Genomic DNA, 21,126 nt, shown 5'->3' on the forward strand with positions numbered 1-21,126 from the left:
TAAGACTTTTAAAGTAATTAGAAAATTTATCTTCATGTACATTTCTATTTCATCGCTCCATATTTACATCAAACTAAAAAGCGAAAACTTCCATTAAAAATATATCGTTATCTGTCAATGACACGAAGTAACCAAACTAACTGTGTTTTAGAATGCATTAAAAGTTCATGTGAAGGTCTGTTCGACTTTTCAAGTTCGTAATAATTTAACAATTTTGTCGTATTTACAATGCTTACAAACAATATTTCTATTATTACATGTATTTACAATTATATTATCAAACATTTAATAAAGTTAATAAATACGATTGAAAACGAAGATGACGTAACCATAATAACGCTATGACGTAATAGTGGAGAACTTAAGTGCAGCGCGATTGGGAGATGAAAAAGGACTGGGAATAGCCAAATCGAGAATGAGGGTCAAAGAATAATGAAGAGCCTGAAATTTAAAAAAAATCCTGTAGGTAGGGTAATTTTCTAAATTTGACAAATATCAAAACAAGGAAATATTTTAACTAGGTGGTTTTATGTAAAATGAAGTATATTAAAGTCACCTGTTCATATCGCAGCTTCAGTTCTTCGACTTTTTGTTGTTGCAAGCGGAAGTCAAATATTGAACCAGATGATTTGAGTTTAGTCACTTGAGTCGAGAGGTCACTGAGAAAGCCGTATTTCATGTTGATATCACGTTGAAGAGTCTGTAGATAAAAAAGCACTCTATTTAACAACGTAACGATGTATACAATAAATCAATAGCAACAAATTGTAGAATTGTAGACAGTAGCAAAGCCAGAGCGCAAGTTTTAGTTCTATGTAAATTTCAGATCATTCACATTATTCATTTCTTTCGAAATCTATTGTTTTTACAATTAGTGGATTGAGAAAAATTAACAGAGCGGGAAAAATTAATAAAGCTTTAAGATAACTTAACTTACCCTATAAGAGGTTATTTCTCGAGTAATTACTGATAATGATATCATAATGATATTGATTGTAAATAACTTCATCGATAAAATAGCTTATTCCTTCTTTTTGTAAAGTTGCAAATTAAGGAATTCAGTTTTTGATTGCAAAACCATAATCTTTAATACAATACAAAAAAACACGTACTGTAAAGTTTACACTTACTTTAAGCTTTTGTAAATGTTCTTCTTCGCTGTTCTTCTCTTCATCCAGACGTATAAGGCGAACTTCCATTTCAGTCAGCCAGGCATTCACGTGCCGACGCATTTCCTCGAACTCCACGAAGTTTTTGGAAAGAAGTCGAAACTTGTCAGTGGAAGCATCCAATTCACGACTTATATCGTTCCAGTGCTTTTGGCAATTCCCGATCATTTTACGTATGGGCTGTGCTGAATTAGACTTGGTTGCATTGGCGAGGTAGTTGCCTCTAGTCAACAGACGTTCCAAAAGAACACCCTTTGCTCCCACTTGACGCTTAAGATCCTGTGCATAGAATAGATAAGATGTTTACATATCATCAAAGAATTCCACCTTGTACACATTTAATTTAGTTCCCTTCTCTATGAACAATGTCGATAAAAAATGGGGGTTTTTTCTGAGTAAAGTCTTTTTAAAACATAATTTAGCTATCTCTCGTGGTTTCTCCTACCTGCAATCTTGACATTTCGCAATTCACCTCGCGTAAATCATCACAGCTTCCTCCGGGAAGCGAAACTTGGCTTCGAAACGCCCTTTGCCAAGTCATAAACTGTTTGTAATCTTCCCTGAACTCGTTGCACAGTGCAATACGGTCACGACTTTGTTTCAACAACGTTCCTACATCTCTTGTAATCTTTTGCCAACGCAATTCGAAATTATTTCGAGCTGTTTCGATGTCGTTCGAGTCGTTCTCGTGAGGAAAATTGCAACTCTGCAATCGCTAGAATAACAACAAAATTTAGGTGATCTTAATCTTGAAAGTTGAATAAAAAAACAAAAAGACTGTCGTGAGTCTAAAATTAGAGACATTCGGAATTTGTCTATTTACACTCCATAATATGAAGAGAAGAACATGATTTAAAATATTGATGAAGCGAAGAGCATGACTAGATGAAACCATTATTACAAATGAAACATTTAATGTGTACATACAACGCATAAACTTAGCACAGATATGACGTCGGGTGATCGTGTCTTGATTTCTGTTTGACTTATCTAAAAGTAAAAAGCCATTTAAAATAAGAAGAAAATATTCCTCAATCTTGGTGTATATGTACATCACACTCGCTATTTCTTCCACGACAAAAACAATTTAAAACTTAACTTGCCAGATTCGCCAGTACATGAGCATTCGCGGTGTCTCGAAGACGCATGGAATCGACAAATGAAACCTCTAACTTTCCCTTTTTTAATCTATTGTGCTTGCTTTGAAACTCTTAGAACTTGGGTTGATTTAAGTTTAAAGGGTGTTGCAAGACACCATGCAACTGTGGCGGATCTAGTGAACGTCTAAATAACGTTCACTAGATCCGCCACAGTTGCATGGTTTATTTATAATTCCAAATACCTCAGAGGCAACTTCATTGGTAAAATTTTATTCTTTAGAAATTCGCGACAAATAGTTTTGTTCTAAAGATGTTTCGAATATAAAAAATTCAACACCTATAATTTATTTCGACAAACGCTGGATCCGCTACAACCTGCCTATATGATGTATTTACGGCCATTCTTGTACCTGTAGATTAACTAATTGCTGGCTCAACTCATCTACATCACATGACAGCTTTCCACTGATCTCAATAACTTGTTGCTCAACACTGGACATCCACTTGTTTAACTGCGTAAGCTGGGCTTCTAAAAGCTTCAGTGAATACTTTGTCTGTTCGGCCTTCTTGTACGAAATACCCAATTGGATACACAGATTTTCCCAGCGTTCATTGAGGGCATCGCGTCGCTCCGTGACGTAACGTAATAACTCGCTATTGATCTCCTTGTCAAACAATGACAAAGTTGAATCGTTAATGATTGATCTCTCGAATTCGTGACTTTCAATTTCCTTACGATATGCCTGAAATATAAAGTAAGAAATTTACAGGATGACTGTGAAGGAGATCATACATGCTCCACATGATCCAATGCAATCCCCTCTCCTTCGTTCCCATTAATACCCTACCTTAATTTTTACTCTCTGCTCTTCAGGACTACAGGAATAGAAGTTTATTGAGTCTACATGAACGATGTTTTCAAAACGGCGCAACCACGCTGACACGCTCTCAAAGTTCTCCATAAATTTTCTCAAAAAGTGCAGCAAATCGACGGTGCAATGTATCTTGGTTGATAAACAGGTACACACGTTAGTCCACAGAGAACCCATTACAGAAACCTGATTGTTAATGTGGTCAGCGTTTGCGTATGAGGACATGCGCGATAACCGCTTTCCTCTTTGTGTGAGCAATTCCAAATGGGGACGTCGATCTTCGATGTCATTGCTTAACTCCTATAAACAGACAGGAGATTATTTTATTGTTATGGAGAAAAGTCATTGTTGTCGTTGGTCTCAGGCTATTCATTGTCTATGGATACGCTATTGTAACTTGCTACTGGCTGTTTACTGTTTATATTTTATAATAAAGTAAATGGTTTGAACCCGGGAGTATCGTTACATGTTTGTAAATGATGATCTTCCAGGTTAATAAAGTCCTGAGACGGACCGTTTTTGTTTTTGTTGACTGACGTTTCGACAACCTTAGCGGTAGTCATCATTTGACTCTGAAGATGACTACCGCTAAGGTTGTCGAAACGTCAGTCAACAACAACAAAAACAGTCCTTCTCAGCACTTTATTAACCTGGACGATCATCATTTACAAACATATATTTTATTATGTTCATTCATTTAACCCTTTAGTGTCCAAGGTTGCTATTTGGATACTATCACGAAATCAAATGAAACTGAATTGTAAAAAACTTTACAGTTGAAGTGAATTGTATCTATTAAATCTATCTATCCATTAAAGGGTGAAGTGAATTGTAATAACAATAGAAAGTCTTCTCTACCTTAAACATACTCACAAATTTAAAAATAAAAAACGTTGAACAAGAAAGAAAACTACTCGAGGCTGGTATGTATGCTTTAAGACATCCGTTAAAATGACAGCAATATGAAAAACCAAGTACCTTTAGCCTTTCATAGTACTTCTCTAAATCAGACAGGCTCGAAGCGCTCGCTGTTTTCAAGTAAAGTTCAGTCCTTCTCAACCATTTCATTATGTCTTCCATCACAGTAGTGTACTCTTGCCAGTCCTCGAGGGTAAGCTCAAGTGTTCGTTGATTTGATGCGATTGAGTCGGAGACGCGAAGCCAACGCGTTTGAACCTCGTGAAATTCTCTTTCAATGGCGTCAGATATTTTATCGTTGGACCGTATCAAGCACTGTTCTGCCAGGGAGCGTAGACGTTCGAATTGACTTTGCCTTGAAGAAATCTCGCTGCAACAAGCCTGTAAAGCGGGAATGTCAAAAGAAAAGATTAGGAAGGTAAAAAGACAAAGACGGGAAGAAATACACAAAATGAAGGGTATATTTCCAGCAATACAGAGAACTCAACTCAACTCTTTGACTGATTAGCTTTTCGAGTTTCATCTTGATAAGGAAAATAGTCAGACAACGTATGCCTTAAGATAATCAGGCGTTTGATATAGCGAAAATTTCCCATATTGTATAGAATCAAATACCCAGGCATTGCAATATCAAACAGACATTAGACAGAGGAAAATAATATAACATTAAAAGCAATAAAATCATCTTAACTTGGACATACTTAAATGCCTTATGCATTTCCTGTATTTCACATACCTCAACATACTCTACATGGGTTTCCAGTTCATTTATGTCTGAAGATACGACAGATTCCAAACCAGGTCGAGTTTCAAACTCGCTCAGCCAAGTGATGAACTCCTTATGCTTCCGTTTGAAATCGCGCCACTTCATAAGACGACTGTCCAATATTTGTTTGTGTTTTTCAACAGCAGAACACGTGGTCTTCCAGCGCTCTCGTAACTCGCTCAATTTCCCCTCAACTTCGTGGCGAGTGTTCTCATCAACCAGAGAACTTACGTCAAGCGTCTCTGCAAGTTCTTCCGCACAGAGTAGCTCAGCGTTGTGTTGATCAATGTTACTCTGAAAGAGCTGTGAAAAAGATAAATTCTTATTCACGGTTGTAAAAATTGAAGTCATTCTAAAATGAATAGAACAAGATGGCAAGAAAAGATATTGATGCTACAAACACCGTTGAAAAAAGCACAGTTTCCTATCAACTTTAGTTAACGGATATTTTTAAGTTTTATCAAAGGAATATCCAGGAAACATATTCATTGCTATAAGCGAAATTCGAGTCCTATTACGTTCTTTTTTTTGTACTTTACCAACGGAGTTTTTATTTACGTAGTTTTAGTTTCAAATTTCTTAAGCACTTAAAATAAACGAGGAAAAGAAGATTAATGCGTTCTGCGATTTTGAAAATTCAACATTGTAAAGAACTTTACTTCATTCTCATACTGAAGATGACTTAATGGAAGTCGAAACATGTTTATGATAAAAAATTTTGTCGTTTATTTTAAATGCCTAACAAATCTCGCGCTTTTGAGATCATATGGAAATTTCAAATTTCTATTAGTCAAAACCCCGGATCCCCAATAAACCATCAAGTGATACATAATTTACCTCGAAAGGTTGTTCGTCCTCGTGAAAACTGTTCATGTCATTGGCCAGTTTCACTTCGGTATCAAGCAGAACTGCGTTTAAATGTCGACATTGTTCCTGGAATTTCGCTAGTAACTTTTGCACGTTCTCCGTTTCGCTTTTCTTAGAATTCAACTCTGTCGAAAGCGCTTCTAATCGCTTTCCCAGCTCTTTCACATCCGCACTGGCACCAGTTGACCACTCGGACTTTTCGTCAAGGAAGTTTTCTTTGGTGAACTGGTCAAGTTCTTCCAGTTCGTGTTGTGTATGGTCAACTTCACGAATAAGCTTCTAAATATATGATGGAAACGTTTATGCAGCCATGGAAGCAGTGGAATGTTTTTAAACAATTCTTACAATTAAGAAGATACAGGAGAGTCCATTTGAGTACCTGTAATGTTCTATAATGTTCCATAGTTTCTACTGAACAACTTGCGTAGGATTGTTTTTCAACTTCTGCAACTTGTTGTTGGACGGTTTGAAGTTTATTGCAGAAATCCAACCAGGATTTCGTTTTATGTATTAAGCTGAAAAAAGGGAAGGACTTTCACACACTTCACACGAACAAAAGAAGAACGTTTTTGTCAAAATGTGCACGGTTTAACGCTAAAATCTTCACCTTTGTTGCTGTTTATCTAGTTTCTGGGAAAAGTCTTTAAAACACTCTTCGATTTGCTCCAGTTTTGGTGAAACAAAGTTGGCGCCGTTCATCATTTCCGACTTGAGTTCCTGCCCACGAAACCTGAGATTTTCGAAAATGTCTTTTTGGTTCTTCAAGCTCTCTTGCAGCCGCTGAAAGTACAAGAAATTAAAACGATCAACTTCGTGTGTAAGAGCAATGTACTTCAACTAAGACATATTACACTAATAACTGCAAAAAGAATGCCACATCTTAATTACAATTGTAACAATAGAATCAGGACTCTAATACTTGAATTATTAGGGTAATAATTAAATTAGATTGCAACATTCGAGTTATGATTGCAACATTCGAGTTATGATTGCAACATTCGAGTTATGATTGCAACATTTGAGTTATAATTGCAACATTTGAGTTATGATTGCAACAATAAAATTACAATTGTAACATTGAAATTATGATTGCAACATTTTAATTATGATTGCAAAGTATGCATCATGATCCAGTCCACGCCCTACCTCAAATTCTTTTAACTTAGTGAGCTCATTCGCCAACAACTGCGGGGCTTCGTCTTCAGCATCCAATGTTTCCCATTGATATTTCAGCCAAGCAAACAACTCGTCACAGTCCTTATCAAAATTCTGACATACGTTTACAACTCGTTCAACGTCGAGTTTCTTCTCCTTAACTTGCATCGCGACACGATGAAATCGCTGGGTAAGTTCACTCGTGTCCACCTCGAGTTCATGCACAAATCTCTCGTCACAAACATTGTTCAACTCGATCATGAGACTAGTGAGATTGTCGACCGCCAATTTTATTTCATTCATTTCTTTCTCAAGATTCTGAAAAAACGACAAACTTTAGTCGACTGATTGAAAACAAATAAATTTAGTAAAAATCCATCAGGCAAGGCGAAGTTCATTCCAAGTTTTTAAAACACTTAAGCCAAGGCTGATCTTTTTATAAACATAATCTATAATACGACTTAGAATGAAGAGTCCAGCCCAACCTTTCACTCTTGCAATACAAATATTTCAGATTATTTGTTTCTTTAGAAAATCGATACCTTTCGTTTTTTCCCCAGGAATGCAAAAAACCTGCTTGTTTGGAGTAGAAAACGGCCAGGCTTCCTTATTAATGACATACTTACATCAAGACTAGACTTCTGTGAGTTCAAACCTTCTAGATCAACATCAAAGGACGAAAAGTTATGCAGCACGATTTCGGCTTGGTCGAGAAATGCCATGATGGAGCCAACAGATTCCTGACACGATTTATGTTTCGTTGTCAGCTCACCAAGCCAAACCTCGCAATCATTTACTTTGGTGTGAATATCCTCCCATCGTTCTTCGATATCCCCAAGTATCCCTTCGATTTCCTCGGAGTCGTATAAACCAGTTGTCAGAAGGCTTCGGGCCGAGTCCACAAATGACGTCACCACAATTTTTTGCGTTGCTAGAAAACCTTTCATAGCCTGTCAAAAAAAATAGAATACCATTAAAGACGCCAAAGTCGCCTCTTTCTGCGACATGAAATCCCCCCATCACCTGCAAATCCCAATTTATACCTTGACATCCTCCAGAGCAATATTACGATCTTTCTCACTAGAAATGTGTTTATATTTCGACATGACAGCTTCCCTTGTAGCAAACCAAGAATCGGTATCAATCAGATGAGTCAGCTGACTTTGGAAATCAATCCAGTTACTTAGCGAGATCTTTAGCGACTCTTCTTTCTCGTTGATCGACGAAGTGACTTGTCTCCAGGCTTCATCAAGTTGCGCTACCGATTTTCTTAAAGTGGCGCTCTCGTCATCTTTGAATTGATCGCCGCGGATTTTCCGTTTTACATCATTGAGTTTTTCCTCTTTCGATCGTAATTCTTTCCTCGTTGTCTTTTAAAACATTCATGAATTGCTCAATAAAACAACAGACAAAAAATCTAAATATTGATATACTAACCTGATATTTGCTCACAAGTAATTTAATCTGATCCAATGTTGAGCTGCCGACAAGTGGAATGAGCGCTAGTGTCAAGTCCTTCGCAGATTCCACACAATCGTTTAATTCGCGAACGCACTCGATCACACCGGACTTTTCAAGATCACACTCCAGTGCAACGAGTTCGTCAAATCGATCAGAGACCAAGGTTTGTAGATCCTCCCAAAGTCCGTTTATATCAGTTTGTTTCTCCTGAAGATGTTGTACGTCCCCGTGAATGTTATCGATAAGATAATGAAAGGCGATGTCCAAGGATTCTTTCAATACCAAATGATCATTGATTTGATCATGATGTTTCTGAATGGTTGAAAAAAAACTCAATATAAATAAGAGCAGAGGCGTAACTTGAACGTTAATTGGGGTGGTGGGTGCATATTCATATATTCCGTTGTGCCCAACTTATTTCTTTTGAAAGTGAATTGAATTTCAAAAGAAATAAGTAGGGCACAAAAGAATCTATGAATATACACCCCACCCCCCAATTAACGTTCTAGTTACGCCTCTGAATAAGAGTACAGTCCTGTGCAAAAGTTTATGTCTTCCCTTCAAACGATCGCAACCTATTGATGATGAAAGTGTTTTGCTTTAGAACTCGTCACAGTTGTGAACAACTTGCATTCAACAATTCTACAAGTATGAAACACCAACGAACTAAAACAGGTAGTAATTCGACATTTCTTACTATTTGCTACTATGTAATTTATGTGCATTTGTACCCTGCTCTAAGAGGTGTGAGAAATGTAGACATACAGGTAATTGATTTGGTCTGATCCAACTTTAACTCTCCCACCTACTTTATAAGATCAGAAGAAAGCTCACTGCATATCATCACGTTACTAACCTTTTTGCCTAAGTCATATTTTAGAGTTTTGACAAAACGAGAAAAGAATATGATTTTAAAAACGATTAAACTTTTAATAGAATATCACGTTTTGAACATTCATCGAGTCGTTTTTAATTGGTCAGCAGACTTCGTCAATAAATACGGAACTGTCCAGTGAAGAAAATAGAGGTTTTAGGCAAATATCCCGAAATTGAAAAATATGACTAAGGTAATAAAATAATAATAACGGACGTTACATGGTAACAGTGAATGTCATCTAAAACTTTTTCAAAATATTGTATTTGTGTGTACATCAATTTTCACTCTGGACTTTATAACTACCTGGATCAATTCTATTTGACTCCTGACCATATCAATGGTCTCATCGTTGTGTTCGAGAGCACGAAGTGATGTAAGAATATCATCCAACCAATCATTCATATCATCTTGTCTTCTATCGTAATCTTTCCACAGTTTCATTACGTTTTCCAATCTAGCTCGTTCTTTCGTGAGATCGCCCTCGATCCCGTCCCAGTCCTCTTTAAGTTGCTCCAACATCACGCTGACTCCCGCAGCTTCTGTTCTCGTGTGCAACTGTTCACCTTGTCGTAAAACGTCGCTCTTCACCGACACCTTACGATGATTGGAACATTACGTAATGATATTACAAGCATATATTTTAAAACTAAATACATCGCTAAAACACTGAACGAAATGCCTAATCCGACAGTTAAATACCTTTTCAGTTAACTTTTTCTCGATTTCACGAACTTTGAATAATTTTCCCAGCACAAAATCCACAGTGCCTTCATCGTTCTCCTTTAAGGGAGTGATGAAATTGATTCGTAATTTATGCAGCCATTGAAGCAACTCAAAGTAGCGACTTTCGAATAACTGCCATTGGAAACAAATATCCTTCAACTCCTCATTCAATCCATCCGATTGCAGCTGCAAATCATTCGCGCGAGCTGAAAATAACTGCCATCTTTTGGAAAGTTCTGAGTAATCGTCGTCTTCTTTGAAAATAGCTAAAGTCTCCATTATGCCCTCCATTTCCGTTTTCTTATTTCGAATACTTCTGCCAGTCAACTGAAAATGGTTAAATAAACACAATACAGTCATTGTTTAAGAGCAAGGCAGTGGCTTATCTAAAATCAGGTCGAACTAAAACTACAACATGTCATTTTCGCGGTCAACAGACCTGTATTTCCTTTAGCTTGGATTTCATTTCGTTTAGAGTTTGGGGAATGGCAATACCGATGTAATTTTCAACATTTTCCTCCGCGTTTCTCAGCCAAATTTCAAAGTTCGCCAGTTCTTTGAAGATTTGCATCAGTATGCTGTTGTGTTCGGGCCAAGTCTTCGCTCTACTTCGTGGAGACTTCGACTCCTCAGAGATGGTTTCTACTTCATCGTCGTCCATAGCTGCTTCGACATTCTGAAGTAAGAAAAGGTTCACATTAATGTCTGCTTTGCCGTTTTTCAAATTTCTGTCTGATTTAATAACGTTTTAACGCATTACAAATAGAGTCAAACCTGTATTAAGCGGACACACTATTAAGCACATAGAAACTCAAAACACTTCGTTAAGTACCCAAAAAGCTAATTCGTCATGATGAAACCTCTATCAAGCAGACACCACCATTAAACGGACACAAGTCCGTTCCTAAAGGTGCCCACTTAATACAGGTTTGACTGTATGATGATAAATGAAATTATGATGAGGTCGTTGTTGATTTGATGACCGACATTCCACAATTATTTCAGTACACCGTTTTAAGAAAAATTACTAAAACATATAATACTATGAATATTTGGGGGCTCGTTCTCAAGGCATGAGATTTCTAAGAGAGATTTCAGGGCATGCTTATTGGTATGCTTTTAAAATTTCATCTCCAGAAATTTAATTTAACATATTTAATGATTCGTACGTACACAAAATCCTACACACACCAGGTTTAATGCGTCTGCATGTGTACAGTACAGAGGTCTATCTAATAGTCACTATTTCAAATCACAGTAATGTTGTGCAGGTTTGATTTGAGGGATTTGTCACAAGATTTTAAAAGACCTTTCAAAATTATTGGTAAACCCCCGCTCACCCTCTCCCCCTAGTGTCCGCCCCTTAAAGTATGTAGGAAATTATATTTTTAATGCAGTCATTAGACTGCATGTAAAAATTCATAACAAGACCCCCTCCAATCCCAAAGTATACATTCTGTTGACGGCTCTTGTCAAGAAAACAATTTGAGAACAACATCGTAAACAAAGATAAATAACTGTGTACCATTGTGTTGTGTAATATTCCAGGTTCAACAAAATCATTCCGCCACGTTTTGATGCGTGTTTCAATGCAAGCAACTCGTTGGAGAAGTTCCTTGAAGGTTTCAGAGTTTTGATGTGTGCATGTCGACTCGTTCAGGAAGTTCAAAAGTTCTTTCAACACAGCAAACTCCGACAATATTGACTATAATGTAAACAAAACTCGTCACCATCACTGGTTACAGAATGTAGCTAAAGAATGGGGCATTTTATAGAAAATGATGGTGTTTCCTAAACCGATATGAAGTTCTTTCTTGGCCACAGTGAAGTCCTATTCATCAAATCCTCTTAAACAAATGATGTTTAACCGTTCTCTCAGGAACACCATTTCTTCAGGCAAACTAAAGCATTTTAGACGGAGAACATAGTCGAGCTTTGGTTATGCTATAATAAATCGGTCAATGCTGTTGAAAAATAGATCAAATGATTTTCACATTCTTTTGAAATATTGCTTTATATGGCTTTAACACATCCATATTTAACGACTAAGACAACCAAGTATCTTTCAAAAAAGATCGACAAAATGAAACAAAAAAGCCATTGCAATATGCACTCCTGGTGAGACATGTACTCCTGGTGAGACATGTACTCCTGGTGAGACATGTACTTCATCACTGCACTGTTAACGTACGGAAACCTGAAGATTATAAACACGCTGTTTTCAGGAATTTCAAAGGGCATTTTCGAGATTTTCGGTATTTTTTGTCGTTGTAGTCAAGGTAAAGACTTTAAAGTAAATGTTTTGTTACGGATACAAGCAGAAGATGAGACTAAACAATACCTTGAAAGCTCCATATACACAAGCCTCTTTGCTATTTGAAGCAACTTCATTCAAGACATCGACTCTTTTCAACAAATCTTCAGCTCCCACTTTACACTCCATCACTACGCTCTCACAATCTTTCTCTTCGTTCAATTCCGACGTCTTCATCATCACGTCATAACGAACACGTTGGACATCACCCAATCTCGAGAAAACCTTCAACATGACGTCACGCCATAGATGACGTAACTCGGTCACGTGGTCCGCGTTCATTTCGCTTGAGAACTGCCCAAATTTCGCAGATCGAACCATTAAATCTTTAAGGTCAGCTCTCCTCCGCATGATTTCGACATTTAAACCCTACAAGTTTGAAGACGAATCATGAATGCATGCAATAAGTACTGAAGTTTAATTTTCGCTCAAATTTTGTTGCTCTTTTTACCTGAAAATACTTCACATGTTCTTTCATTTTCTCTGAATCGTTTCCAACAGGAATACCATCAACACTATCTTCTGTAGAAGTCAGCCACTCGAATAAGTCGTGAAATGACGATTGGTAGTTCATAAAATCTTCATTGAAATGTCGCCGACTATCTTGAGGGTCGCTCGCCACCGTAAACGAACCGAGCTTATTCAGGAATCGTTTGATTTCCTGCAAAAAAATTCACGGTTTCACCAAAATCTAACTTACAAACATAAAATCAGGGCCTTTTCAAGATGTCTACCTCATTTTCCGTGTTAAAATACAATGAGCTTAACAGCGCTGTGTTCTTTTTCAAAGCGTACACACAATTGTCTTCGTCTGACGAAGTTTCACTTTCAGTGTGATCATGTAGACGTCGTTCCAAGTCCTTCTGTCTGGTAGACGCGTTTTCCCGCAATTCATCCCATTGGTTGTTGAGAGCTTTGAGCCGTTCTTCAAGTACTTTATGTAAGCCGCTTTGCGCTTTTCTCGTGAAGTTTGGCGCATGCCTGTTCACGATGTTCATTCTTGTTTCGATGTTTTTCATTTCAATACAAACAGCCTAAAGTAAAATGTATCTTGCATTTACAGTTCCTACTTTTTATACGCAATCAACGAAGCTAGAATTGATCAAAAAAAGCTGGAAATAGCCTGAATCTTAGAGATTTTTACGCACATTTAAGCTACGTACATTTTAAGAGTACGCTTCAAAAGATCAAGTCGATTTGTTTTATGTAAAATATTGGATTCTTTCAACTTTTTAAAATCATTTAAAGCATTACTGATCAAGTTGATTTGTTTTATGTAAAATATTGGATTCTTTCAACTTTTTAAAATCATTTAAAGCACTACTGAACTCAGTTTACCAGTTCTCGTGCGAACGGTTTCATAGTAAGCACAAAACACCAAACAAAACGAGTCGTATTTTTCCTGAAGACCTTTCTTCTAAACTGTTTTCTTTCCTAAGCTAAATTAAATACTCACAGCATGTTTGATGAGGGAGGATTTGAGCTTGTCTGGACGATTTTCATCTGGTTTTAACATCTCCTCAAAATGAACTAACTTTTGAAACAGCGCATCCGGCTCGTGGAGAAATTGTTCGATTGTCTCGACTCCAGATTGGGAGATGGATTGTAGTGGATCCTGAAGGATAGAAAGGGGCACATGCTCCTCCTTAAAGGAGTCGTCATTGTTAAGTTTTTCAACCTCTTCATTCACATTGTCGACAGATGCATCTTTCCAACAAGCATTTCTTTGTCCATCGTCATTTGAAGTTATTTCGACATCACTTTCAACAAGATGTACTCCATGATCCATTGATGACACCCTCGTATCCACTAAAGTTATCTCGCCATCACTTTCAACAAGATGTACTCCATGATCCATTGATGACACCCTCGTATTCACTAAAGTTTCCTCGCCATCACTTTCAACAAGATGTACTCCATGATCCATTGATGACACCCTCGTATCCACTACAGTTTCCTCGTCATCATCACGATCATCAAAAGAGACATCTATGACGTCTTTATCTGTTGACGATACAGATAAAGAATCACAGCACACAGATGTTATAACTTGTAGTGGTTTGTCTATGTTATCAGTCCATTCAAAATCTTCCAAATCACGAACGGTTTTTATTAAGATAGTCTCTCCGACAGACGTGACTAGATCGTCTATCTCGCCATTCTTGTCGTGCTCTTTTTGATCTGGGCGACTTAATACCATTTGTTCAATATTTGTATAGTCATTCACGTCAGTAACACAATCGCTAGCAGGACCACGAGGATCTTTTTGAGGTACGTTATTTATCAAAGGAACTGCGAGCGTGTTACTACAACCATCCGCCCATTCACTTGCCGAAGTGTTCATTAAAGAGTCGCCCATGCCACTATCCGATCCACACTGTGATCCATCACTACTCCCTCGCATCACACAATGTTCCTCACTATCCACGTCAGTACTATCACAGAGACCAACGGGAACTGCTTTTCCAACAACAGTTTTACTCTTACCGTGAAATGAACTTTTATAATTAGTTGCATGACCAATTGTACACTCGCTTGAATTTGTGCCATCAATTGTATCCCCTACATGGACTTTTTCGATCCCTTTGCCATCCTTCGTATCCCCCACATGCACATGTCCAATCCTTTTGTCATCATTGGTATCCCCCACATGCACATGTCCAATCCTTTTGTCATCCAGCGTATCCCCTACGTGCATGCTTTCTATCCTTCTGTCATCCTCCGTATCCTCTACATGAATGTTTTCTTTCCTTCTGTTATCCAGCGTATCCCCTACGTGCACGTTTTTTATCCTCCTGTCATCTTCCGTATCCCCTGCATGTCTTCTTACGGCGATGTCGTGTTTTAAATGTCTCAGTGAGGAATCTAACTCACAAAACGGAGAAACAATTCTTCCTTTTTCCTCTTCGGAAAGTTTGGATGAAATATCTTCACCAAGTTTTTGAAGATTTCGAAAGTTCTCTTCGAGTGTTTGGAGTTCTTCTTCATCCTGTAATAAACGTAAGAAAATCTCCTCATTGTAACGTTTTCATAAATTATGAGTTTGCAAGATTCTCAAGATGTCAACACTGCTAAGTATTTCAAAAAGCTAATTTTGCTGCATGTGTAATTCTGTTTACCTTTAAAATAGCAGCCGTTACATTATTGCATCATAACACGCATGCTGAGACAAAATGTTATATGAACATGCATTCATCAACAAAGAATATATGTTTCTTGATGGAAATCGTCAACTTTACGCAAAAAGGTTGAGATTTTAAGAAAAACTATTCATTTCCCATACACAACGTTAATACTGATTAAATATAACAGCAATAACAAACAAAGTCACCTCAAATAAACACTGTGTATTCTCATTGTGTTTCCCAGTTTCATTGTGCGACAATCTAGCATTCACTGTTTCAAACTTTCTTTTATAATCCTGCAGAGCCTTCTCAAATCGTTCAGAATCACTCTGTTTCTCGATAAGCTCCTGTATTCGCGAAAATCTTTCTTGAACATCATGTAACTTGCCAGAGAGCGTGTCATTCTCGTCATGTGAAATCGTTTCCCCTTCTTCGATTATCTCAGCAACTTCTTCCGACAGAAGTGCAAACTGATCGCTAAACGCCTGAAAATAAAATGTATGAAAGTACTCATCTTGAGGCTGGGAAGATTCCATTCAGGAAACGACGGTCAGTATAGTTGTGTTTATCATCATTCTGCACGAGGCATCGGGTGTGAGAAACATTTTCGAAATTGTAAATATGACAACAACGACGGTCCAATAACGTCGATACTTCACGTTAAAATATGCATGTCAAAACAATAAAATGGCGACAATTTGATGATGGAGATCCTTTCAATACTAGTTTCAAATCCATCCGCCAAAAGCGTTAGTGTATTACTTAATGCAACATAAAAAGAAGCGGAACACGGACGTATTTTAAATATGTAAATAATTCATCAGACAACGCAGCAAGCGTATCTGTTTACTAGGCAACCATATCGAATGGCTTCGTTCATTTTGTTTTAATTACGCTGAAGCAGTTTCCGAAAGCAAATGTACAATTTTCCGACACTTTTTTTCTTCCTAAAGACGCTACTCTCAAGTGTGGAAATTTATGGCTTTGGAAAATTGGCCAAACTTCAAAGGTGGCCGAGTTTACACGCCATTTAAGATACTTGAAAAACATATTTGTCTATACGATGTAATTAGATACTTCGAACAAATTTGAAACTTGAGACTTCGAAAAAATATAGAATGAAACAGCGGAAACAAAAAGATGAAAAGCACGGAATTGTAAAAAGTCATGAAAACCCGTAGGAAAGGGTTACGATAAACGAACGGAAGGATTACGATCTCTTCATCTTAACGAGGCGTAATTTGTCGGCGAGCCACCTGCTGCAAAATTTTAATTTCTTCTGCAGTAAGTAATGTTGCATGACGCAGTAGGTTCGTAATGAAGTTGTCGAGGTTGATAAAGACAAGACGAATCACTCTGTTGCTGTGAAAATAGTTTGGAAACATGCATTAACGAAGGTCGTTTTCATTCAATTTCCTCTTTCAATTAACTAAAACGACGCGATGTAAAGTCTTCCAACTAAGTTCATGACTTAGGACGGAAAATTAACAATCGTCCAAAAGCAACATGATTCATTTACCTTATCTGTTAAATCAATGCCATTTTACCGAGAAACTCTTCAACTATCACTAACTTGCGTTTCACGGCATCCAGCTTGGATTCAAAATCAACCCGCTTCCTTTCCTTTTCATTTAACAGTGCAATTCTACCATTAAGTTCAGCTTTCAAGGACTCCGCTAGTCTTCCCAGTAGCTCAGTCTCGTTTTTGGGCAAATAAAGCCATAGTTGTTCAATTTCTCTAGCACATTTCTCAACCTGCATCATTCTATCATGGAGGATTTCACGTTCGACCTGCAAAAGATGTTCAAATGACTGTGTTCCGTTGTGTATTTTATATAGTCCAACACCCGCAACTATCTCTCTTTTAAAGTAAATGGTTTGAACCCTGGAGTATCGTTACATGTTTGTAGATGTAGATCGTCCAGGTTGGTATAGTCCTGAGAAGGACTGTTTTTGTTGTTGTTGACTGACGTTTCGACAACCTTAGCGGTAGTCATTTTGACTTCATTTTGACTCTGAAGATGACTACCGCTAAGGTTGTCGAAACGTCAGTCAACAACAACAAAAACAGTCCTTCTCAGGACTATACCAACCTGGACGATCTACATTTACAAACAGGTATCTCTCTTTTCTCGTTGAAGATTTAACATTACCTTATTTTCCAGAACGGCGTCGAAAGAAAGACTTTCCTCCGATTCTTCTAAAGTCTTCTGAACGTGGTTTAAAATGGGCAAAAACACTGCGAACTCTTCCTCCCTCTTTTCCAGTTCCATTCGATGTGACCTCAATGAAAACAGCGCTTCTTCGATGAGTTTGTCATCATGTAAACTTTCCATCTGAAAATAAATGTAGAAAGGATAACGATGTTAGGATTGCAAGAAAGGGCAGCACAGTACGGATAGACTTGCGAAGAAAAATTATCTCAGAAAATCTGCAATGATATATTTGCATTGAAAATACCTTTTCCAGATTCTTTTCCTGATCTTTAACTGCAAGAGAACACTTCGTCAACTCGGTCAACTCCTTTTCTATTTTCACCCCATCCAATGAAAGCACCAGTGGTTTACCACAGATATCCTCGATGTTCCTACACATCCTTTCGACATCTTCAATAACCTCCTTCAACAGAGATCTCTTCGGTAGTTCATGGATGCAACCATTGCATATTGTTAGTTCATTGTTGTCCAGAGAATGTGTCGAAACGCTTTTATCATCGGAAAGACTTTCCACACAAGCAGTACTCCTTTCTTCAGCATGTGAAGCCAAAGTTTTAACGGCTACGGCAGAAACGCCGTGGTCTGTTGATGTAATTCCTGTTGTTTCTTTGTCTTTTGCTGTAACTCCTCTCTTTTCTTTCTCTGTCTCATTAATTGCATCGGTTGAAAAATAATGTTCGTAAACTTGAGTCAAACCCTCAGTCTGCTTTTCATTAATTTCTCCGAGTCCTTTCGGTTTGTTTAGATCTGTTTCATGAGAGTCGTCTGGTGAATCAACGCCATTAAGATAAATAACATCGCTAGAAACTTCATCGAAAGTTTCGTCATCAGCTGTCATTTCAGAGAAACCTTCTTCAACTGTTTCACGGCATTCATTGGCTAAATTAAGCGCATTGTGCTTCACACAAAGTTCCCTGAATGTTTCTGTTGAAAAATTTTCAGTTTTCTGGGGTATTTCTTCAGCTTCGCGACTATGATCTTTCACAGAGTTTTCCTGAAACATTTCCTCGAGGTTTTGTTGTTGCTTCTCATTCGAATCAATATTTTCATCAACGTCGATGTAATCCTTGATACCATTCCTTTCTCCATCGCAATTTATTGGACAATTCCCGCGATAAAAAGACAATTGAGGAAGTGGAACAGCCTTTACAAGCTCATCACACGATTCGCCCACATTCTTATCAAATGGACGAGAAAAATGATTTTTTATTTCGTTACAAACATCACGAATGCTTTTCAATCTTTGAATCAACGCTTTTTGTTCACCATGTAACATCTTGCCTTCTTCAACATTGTCTATTGTCTCATCCACTTCTTTCAAAAGATCATTGAATTTTTTAGCAACTTCTTGTGAAAGAATAAAATTAATTTCGTTATCCATTGATCCCATGCCTAATTTCTGAAGTTGATGCTGAAATTCAAATATCTTCGTCATAATAATGTTTTCCTGTTTCAAATACTTATTCAGCTGCATATATTTCTCTCCTTCAGAATTCTTAACATCTTCAACAGAAGGTTTTAGTCTTTCATATGCCGATATATTTTTGTCAGATTCGACATATTTGTTTGTCAACTCCACAAATGCTTCAGCGCACATTCTACCGTCTACAGCTTCGTTTCTTTTATTTTCAATCTCGTTTATAGTATCATCAATCTCGTTCATAGCATCATCCGTTGCGTTTCTAGCATCTTCTGTCTCGTTTCTAGTATCCTCAATCCTGTTTATAACATCCTCAATCTTGTTTATAACACCTTCAATCTCGTTTCTAGCATCAACAATGTCGTTTCTAGCATATTCAATCTCATTTATAGCATTGCCTGCATCGTTTCTTTCATCACCATTTTCGTTTCTAGCATCATAAATCTCATTTATAGCATTGTCAGCATTGTTTTTAGCTTCCTCTGTCTCATTTATAGCATCTTCTGTCCCGTTTTTAGCGTCCTCGATCTCGTTTATAGCATCCTCAATCTCGTTTATAGCATCCTCTGTATCGTTTCTAGCATCCTCTGTATCGTTTATAGCAACTTCTGCATCGTTTCTGGCATCCCCAATCTCGTTTATAACATCCTCTGTATCGTTTACAACATCCTCAATATCGTTTCTAGCATCCTCTGTATCGTTTATAGCAACTTCTGCATCGTTTCTAGCATCCTCAATCTCGTTTCTAGCATCCTCTGTATCGTTTATAGCAACTTCTGCATCGTTTCTAGCATCCTCAATCTCGTTTCTAGCATCCTCTGTATCGTTTATAGCAACTTCTGCATCGTTTCTGGCATCCCCAATCTCGTTTATAACATCCTCTGTATCGTTTATAACATCCTCAATATCGTTTCTAGCATCCTCAATATCGTTTATAGCATCCTCTGTGTCGTTTCTAGCATCCTGTGTATCGTTTATAGCATCCTCTGTATCGTTTATAATACCCTCTGTATCGTTTATAGCATCCTCTGTGTCGTTTCTAGCATCCTCTGTATCGTTTATAGCAACTTCTGCATCGTTTCTGGCATCCCCAATCTCGTTTATAACATCCTCTGTATCGTTTATAACATCCTCAATATCGTTTCTAGCATCCTCTGTATCGTTTATAGCAACTTCTGCATCGTTTCTAGCATCCTCAATCTCGTTTCTAGCATCCTCTGTATCGTTTATAGCAACTTCTGCATCGTTTCTGGCATCCCCAATCTCGTTTATAACATCCTCTGTATCGTTTATAACATCCTCAATATCGTTTCTAGCATCCTCAATATCGTTTATAGCATCCTCTGTGTCGTTTCTAGCATCCTGTGTATCGTTTATAGCATCCTCTGTATCGTTTATAACATCCTCTGTGTCGTTTCTAGCATCCTGTGTATCGTTTATAGCATCCTCTGTATCGTTTATAATACCCTCTGTATCGTTTATAGCATCCTCTGTGTCGTTTCTAGCATCCTCTGTATTGTTTATAGCAACTTCTGCATCGTTTCTGGCATCCCCAATCTCGTTTGTAACATCCTCTGTATCGTTTATAACATCCTCAATATCGTTTCTAGCATCCTCTGTATCGTTTATAGCAACTTCTGCATCGTTTCTAGCATCCTCAATCTCGTTTCTGGCATCCTCCGTATCGTTTATAGCAACTTCTGCATCGTTTCTGGCATCCTCAATCTCGTTTATAGCAACTTCTATATCGTCTCTATCATCCTCGATCTCGTTTCCGGCAGGTTCAACTGCGACAGAAAGTTCATATGCTAACATTGTGACGTTAGATTCCAGACATTCATGCTCGAAGTCTGACTTTCTTTCATTCAATCCATGATGCTTGAATTGTAGCCCCATAAACTCATCTGAAGATATGCTTTTCTCTGTTTCTTCGCCTTTCTCTAAGAAGTTGCTATTGCTCCCACACAACTCGCGGTCGCGAGGTCATCGCTTTCTTTCATTTCCTCTAGTGGTGAAATTTTACTGTCAACAATATCTTCGAATTCTCTTTCCTTAACATCACATCGTGATCTCAACAACTCCAGAGATGAAATTCTATCGACAACACTCATTTTCATTGACGCCATCTTCTTTTCAAGATCAA

General features: G+C 37.7%; 2 protein-coding genes across 3 annotated transcripts; both read right to left on the reverse strand.

Annotated features, from left to right (window-relative positions):
- LOC124453100 (nesprin-1-like) lies at nucleotides 1-16,878 on the reverse strand. Of its 2 annotated transcripts, XM_047003853.1 has the most exons (26): nucleotides 16,867-16,878; nucleotides 15,554-15,832; nucleotides 13,679-15,211; nucleotides 12,957-13,256; nucleotides 12,674-12,883; nucleotides 12,250-12,591; nucleotides 11,434-11,613; nucleotides 10,348-10,584; nucleotides 9,885-10,235; nucleotides 9,489-9,779; nucleotides 8,285-8,620; nucleotides 7,891-8,217; nucleotides 7,474-7,797; nucleotides 6,839-7,165; nucleotides 6,300-6,472; nucleotides 6,072-6,207; nucleotides 5,663-5,971; nucleotides 4,796-5,128; nucleotides 4,120-4,440; nucleotides 3,118-3,441; nucleotides 2,680-3,012; nucleotides 2,097-2,159; nucleotides 1,615-1,884; nucleotides 1,131-1,448; nucleotides 557-700; nucleotides 1-441 (listed from the first exon to the last, which is right to left on the reverse strand). In XM_047003853.1, the coding sequence occupies exons 3-26, from the start codon at nucleotides 14,918-14,920 to the stop codon at nucleotides 340-342; spliced, it is 7,293 nt and encodes a 2,430-aa protein (XP_046859809.1). In that variant the 5' UTR covers nucleotides 14,921-15,211; nucleotides 15,554-15,832; nucleotides 16,867-16,878; the 3' UTR covers nucleotides 1-339. The 2 variants fall into 2 exon arrangements, with proteins under 2 accessions (XP_046859809.1, XP_046859808.1); XM_047003852.1 differs by lacking the exon at nucleotides 16,867-16,878 and having other exon boundaries at nucleotides 15,554-16,400.
- Nucleotides 16,875-20,879, reverse strand: LOC124453436 (extracellular matrix-binding protein ebh-like). The gene is made up of 3 exons (XM_047004255.1): nucleotides 17,808-20,879; nucleotides 17,501-17,683; nucleotides 16,875-17,138 (listed from the first exon to the last, which is right to left on the reverse strand). The coding sequence occupies exons 1-3, from the start codon at nucleotides 20,877-20,879 to the stop codon at nucleotides 16,875-16,877; spliced, it is 3,519 nt and encodes a 1,172-aa protein (XP_046860211.1).
- Nucleotides 20,880-21,126: the final 247 nt, after the last annotated feature.

This window comes from Xenia sp. Carnegie-2017, unplaced genomic scaffold (genome assembly GCF_021976095.1).
Source record: "Xenia sp. Carnegie-2017 unplaced genomic scaffold, XeniaSp_v1 HiC_scaffold_25, whole genome shotgun sequence".
Taxonomy (NCBI): Eukaryota; Metazoa; Cnidaria; class Anthozoa; order Malacalcyonacea; family Xeniidae; genus Xenia; species Xenia sp. Carnegie-2017.

Excerpts from the sequence above, each read along its gene's own strand:
- LOC124453100 (XM_047003852.1), bottom strand. The coding sequence starts at position 15,883 with ATGGAATCTTCCCAGCCTCAAGATGAGTACTTTCATACATTTTATTTT. Across the intron at positions 8,218-8,284 it reads TACTTGTGAGCAAATATCAG|ACAACGAGGAAAGAATTACG; the intron begins GTTAGTATATCA and ends ATGTTTTAAAAG. Across the intron at positions 4,441-4,795 it reads CCCATGTAGAGTATGTTGAG|GCTTGTTGCAGCGAGATTTC; the intron begins GTATGTGAAATA and ends CCCGCTTTACAG.
- LOC124453436 (XM_047004255.1), bottom strand. The coding sequence starts at position 20,879 with ATGGGGCTACAATTCAAGCATCATGGATTGAATGAAAGAAAGTCAGAC. Across the intron at positions 17,684-17,807 it reads AGGAAAAGAATCTGGAAAAG|ATGGAAAGTTTACATGATGA; the intron begins GTATTTTCAATG and ends ATTTATTTTCAG. Across the intron at positions 17,139-17,500 it reads ACGCCGTTCTGGAAAATAAG|GTCGAACGTGAAATCCTCCA; the intron begins GTAATGTTAAAT and ends CATCTTTTGCAG.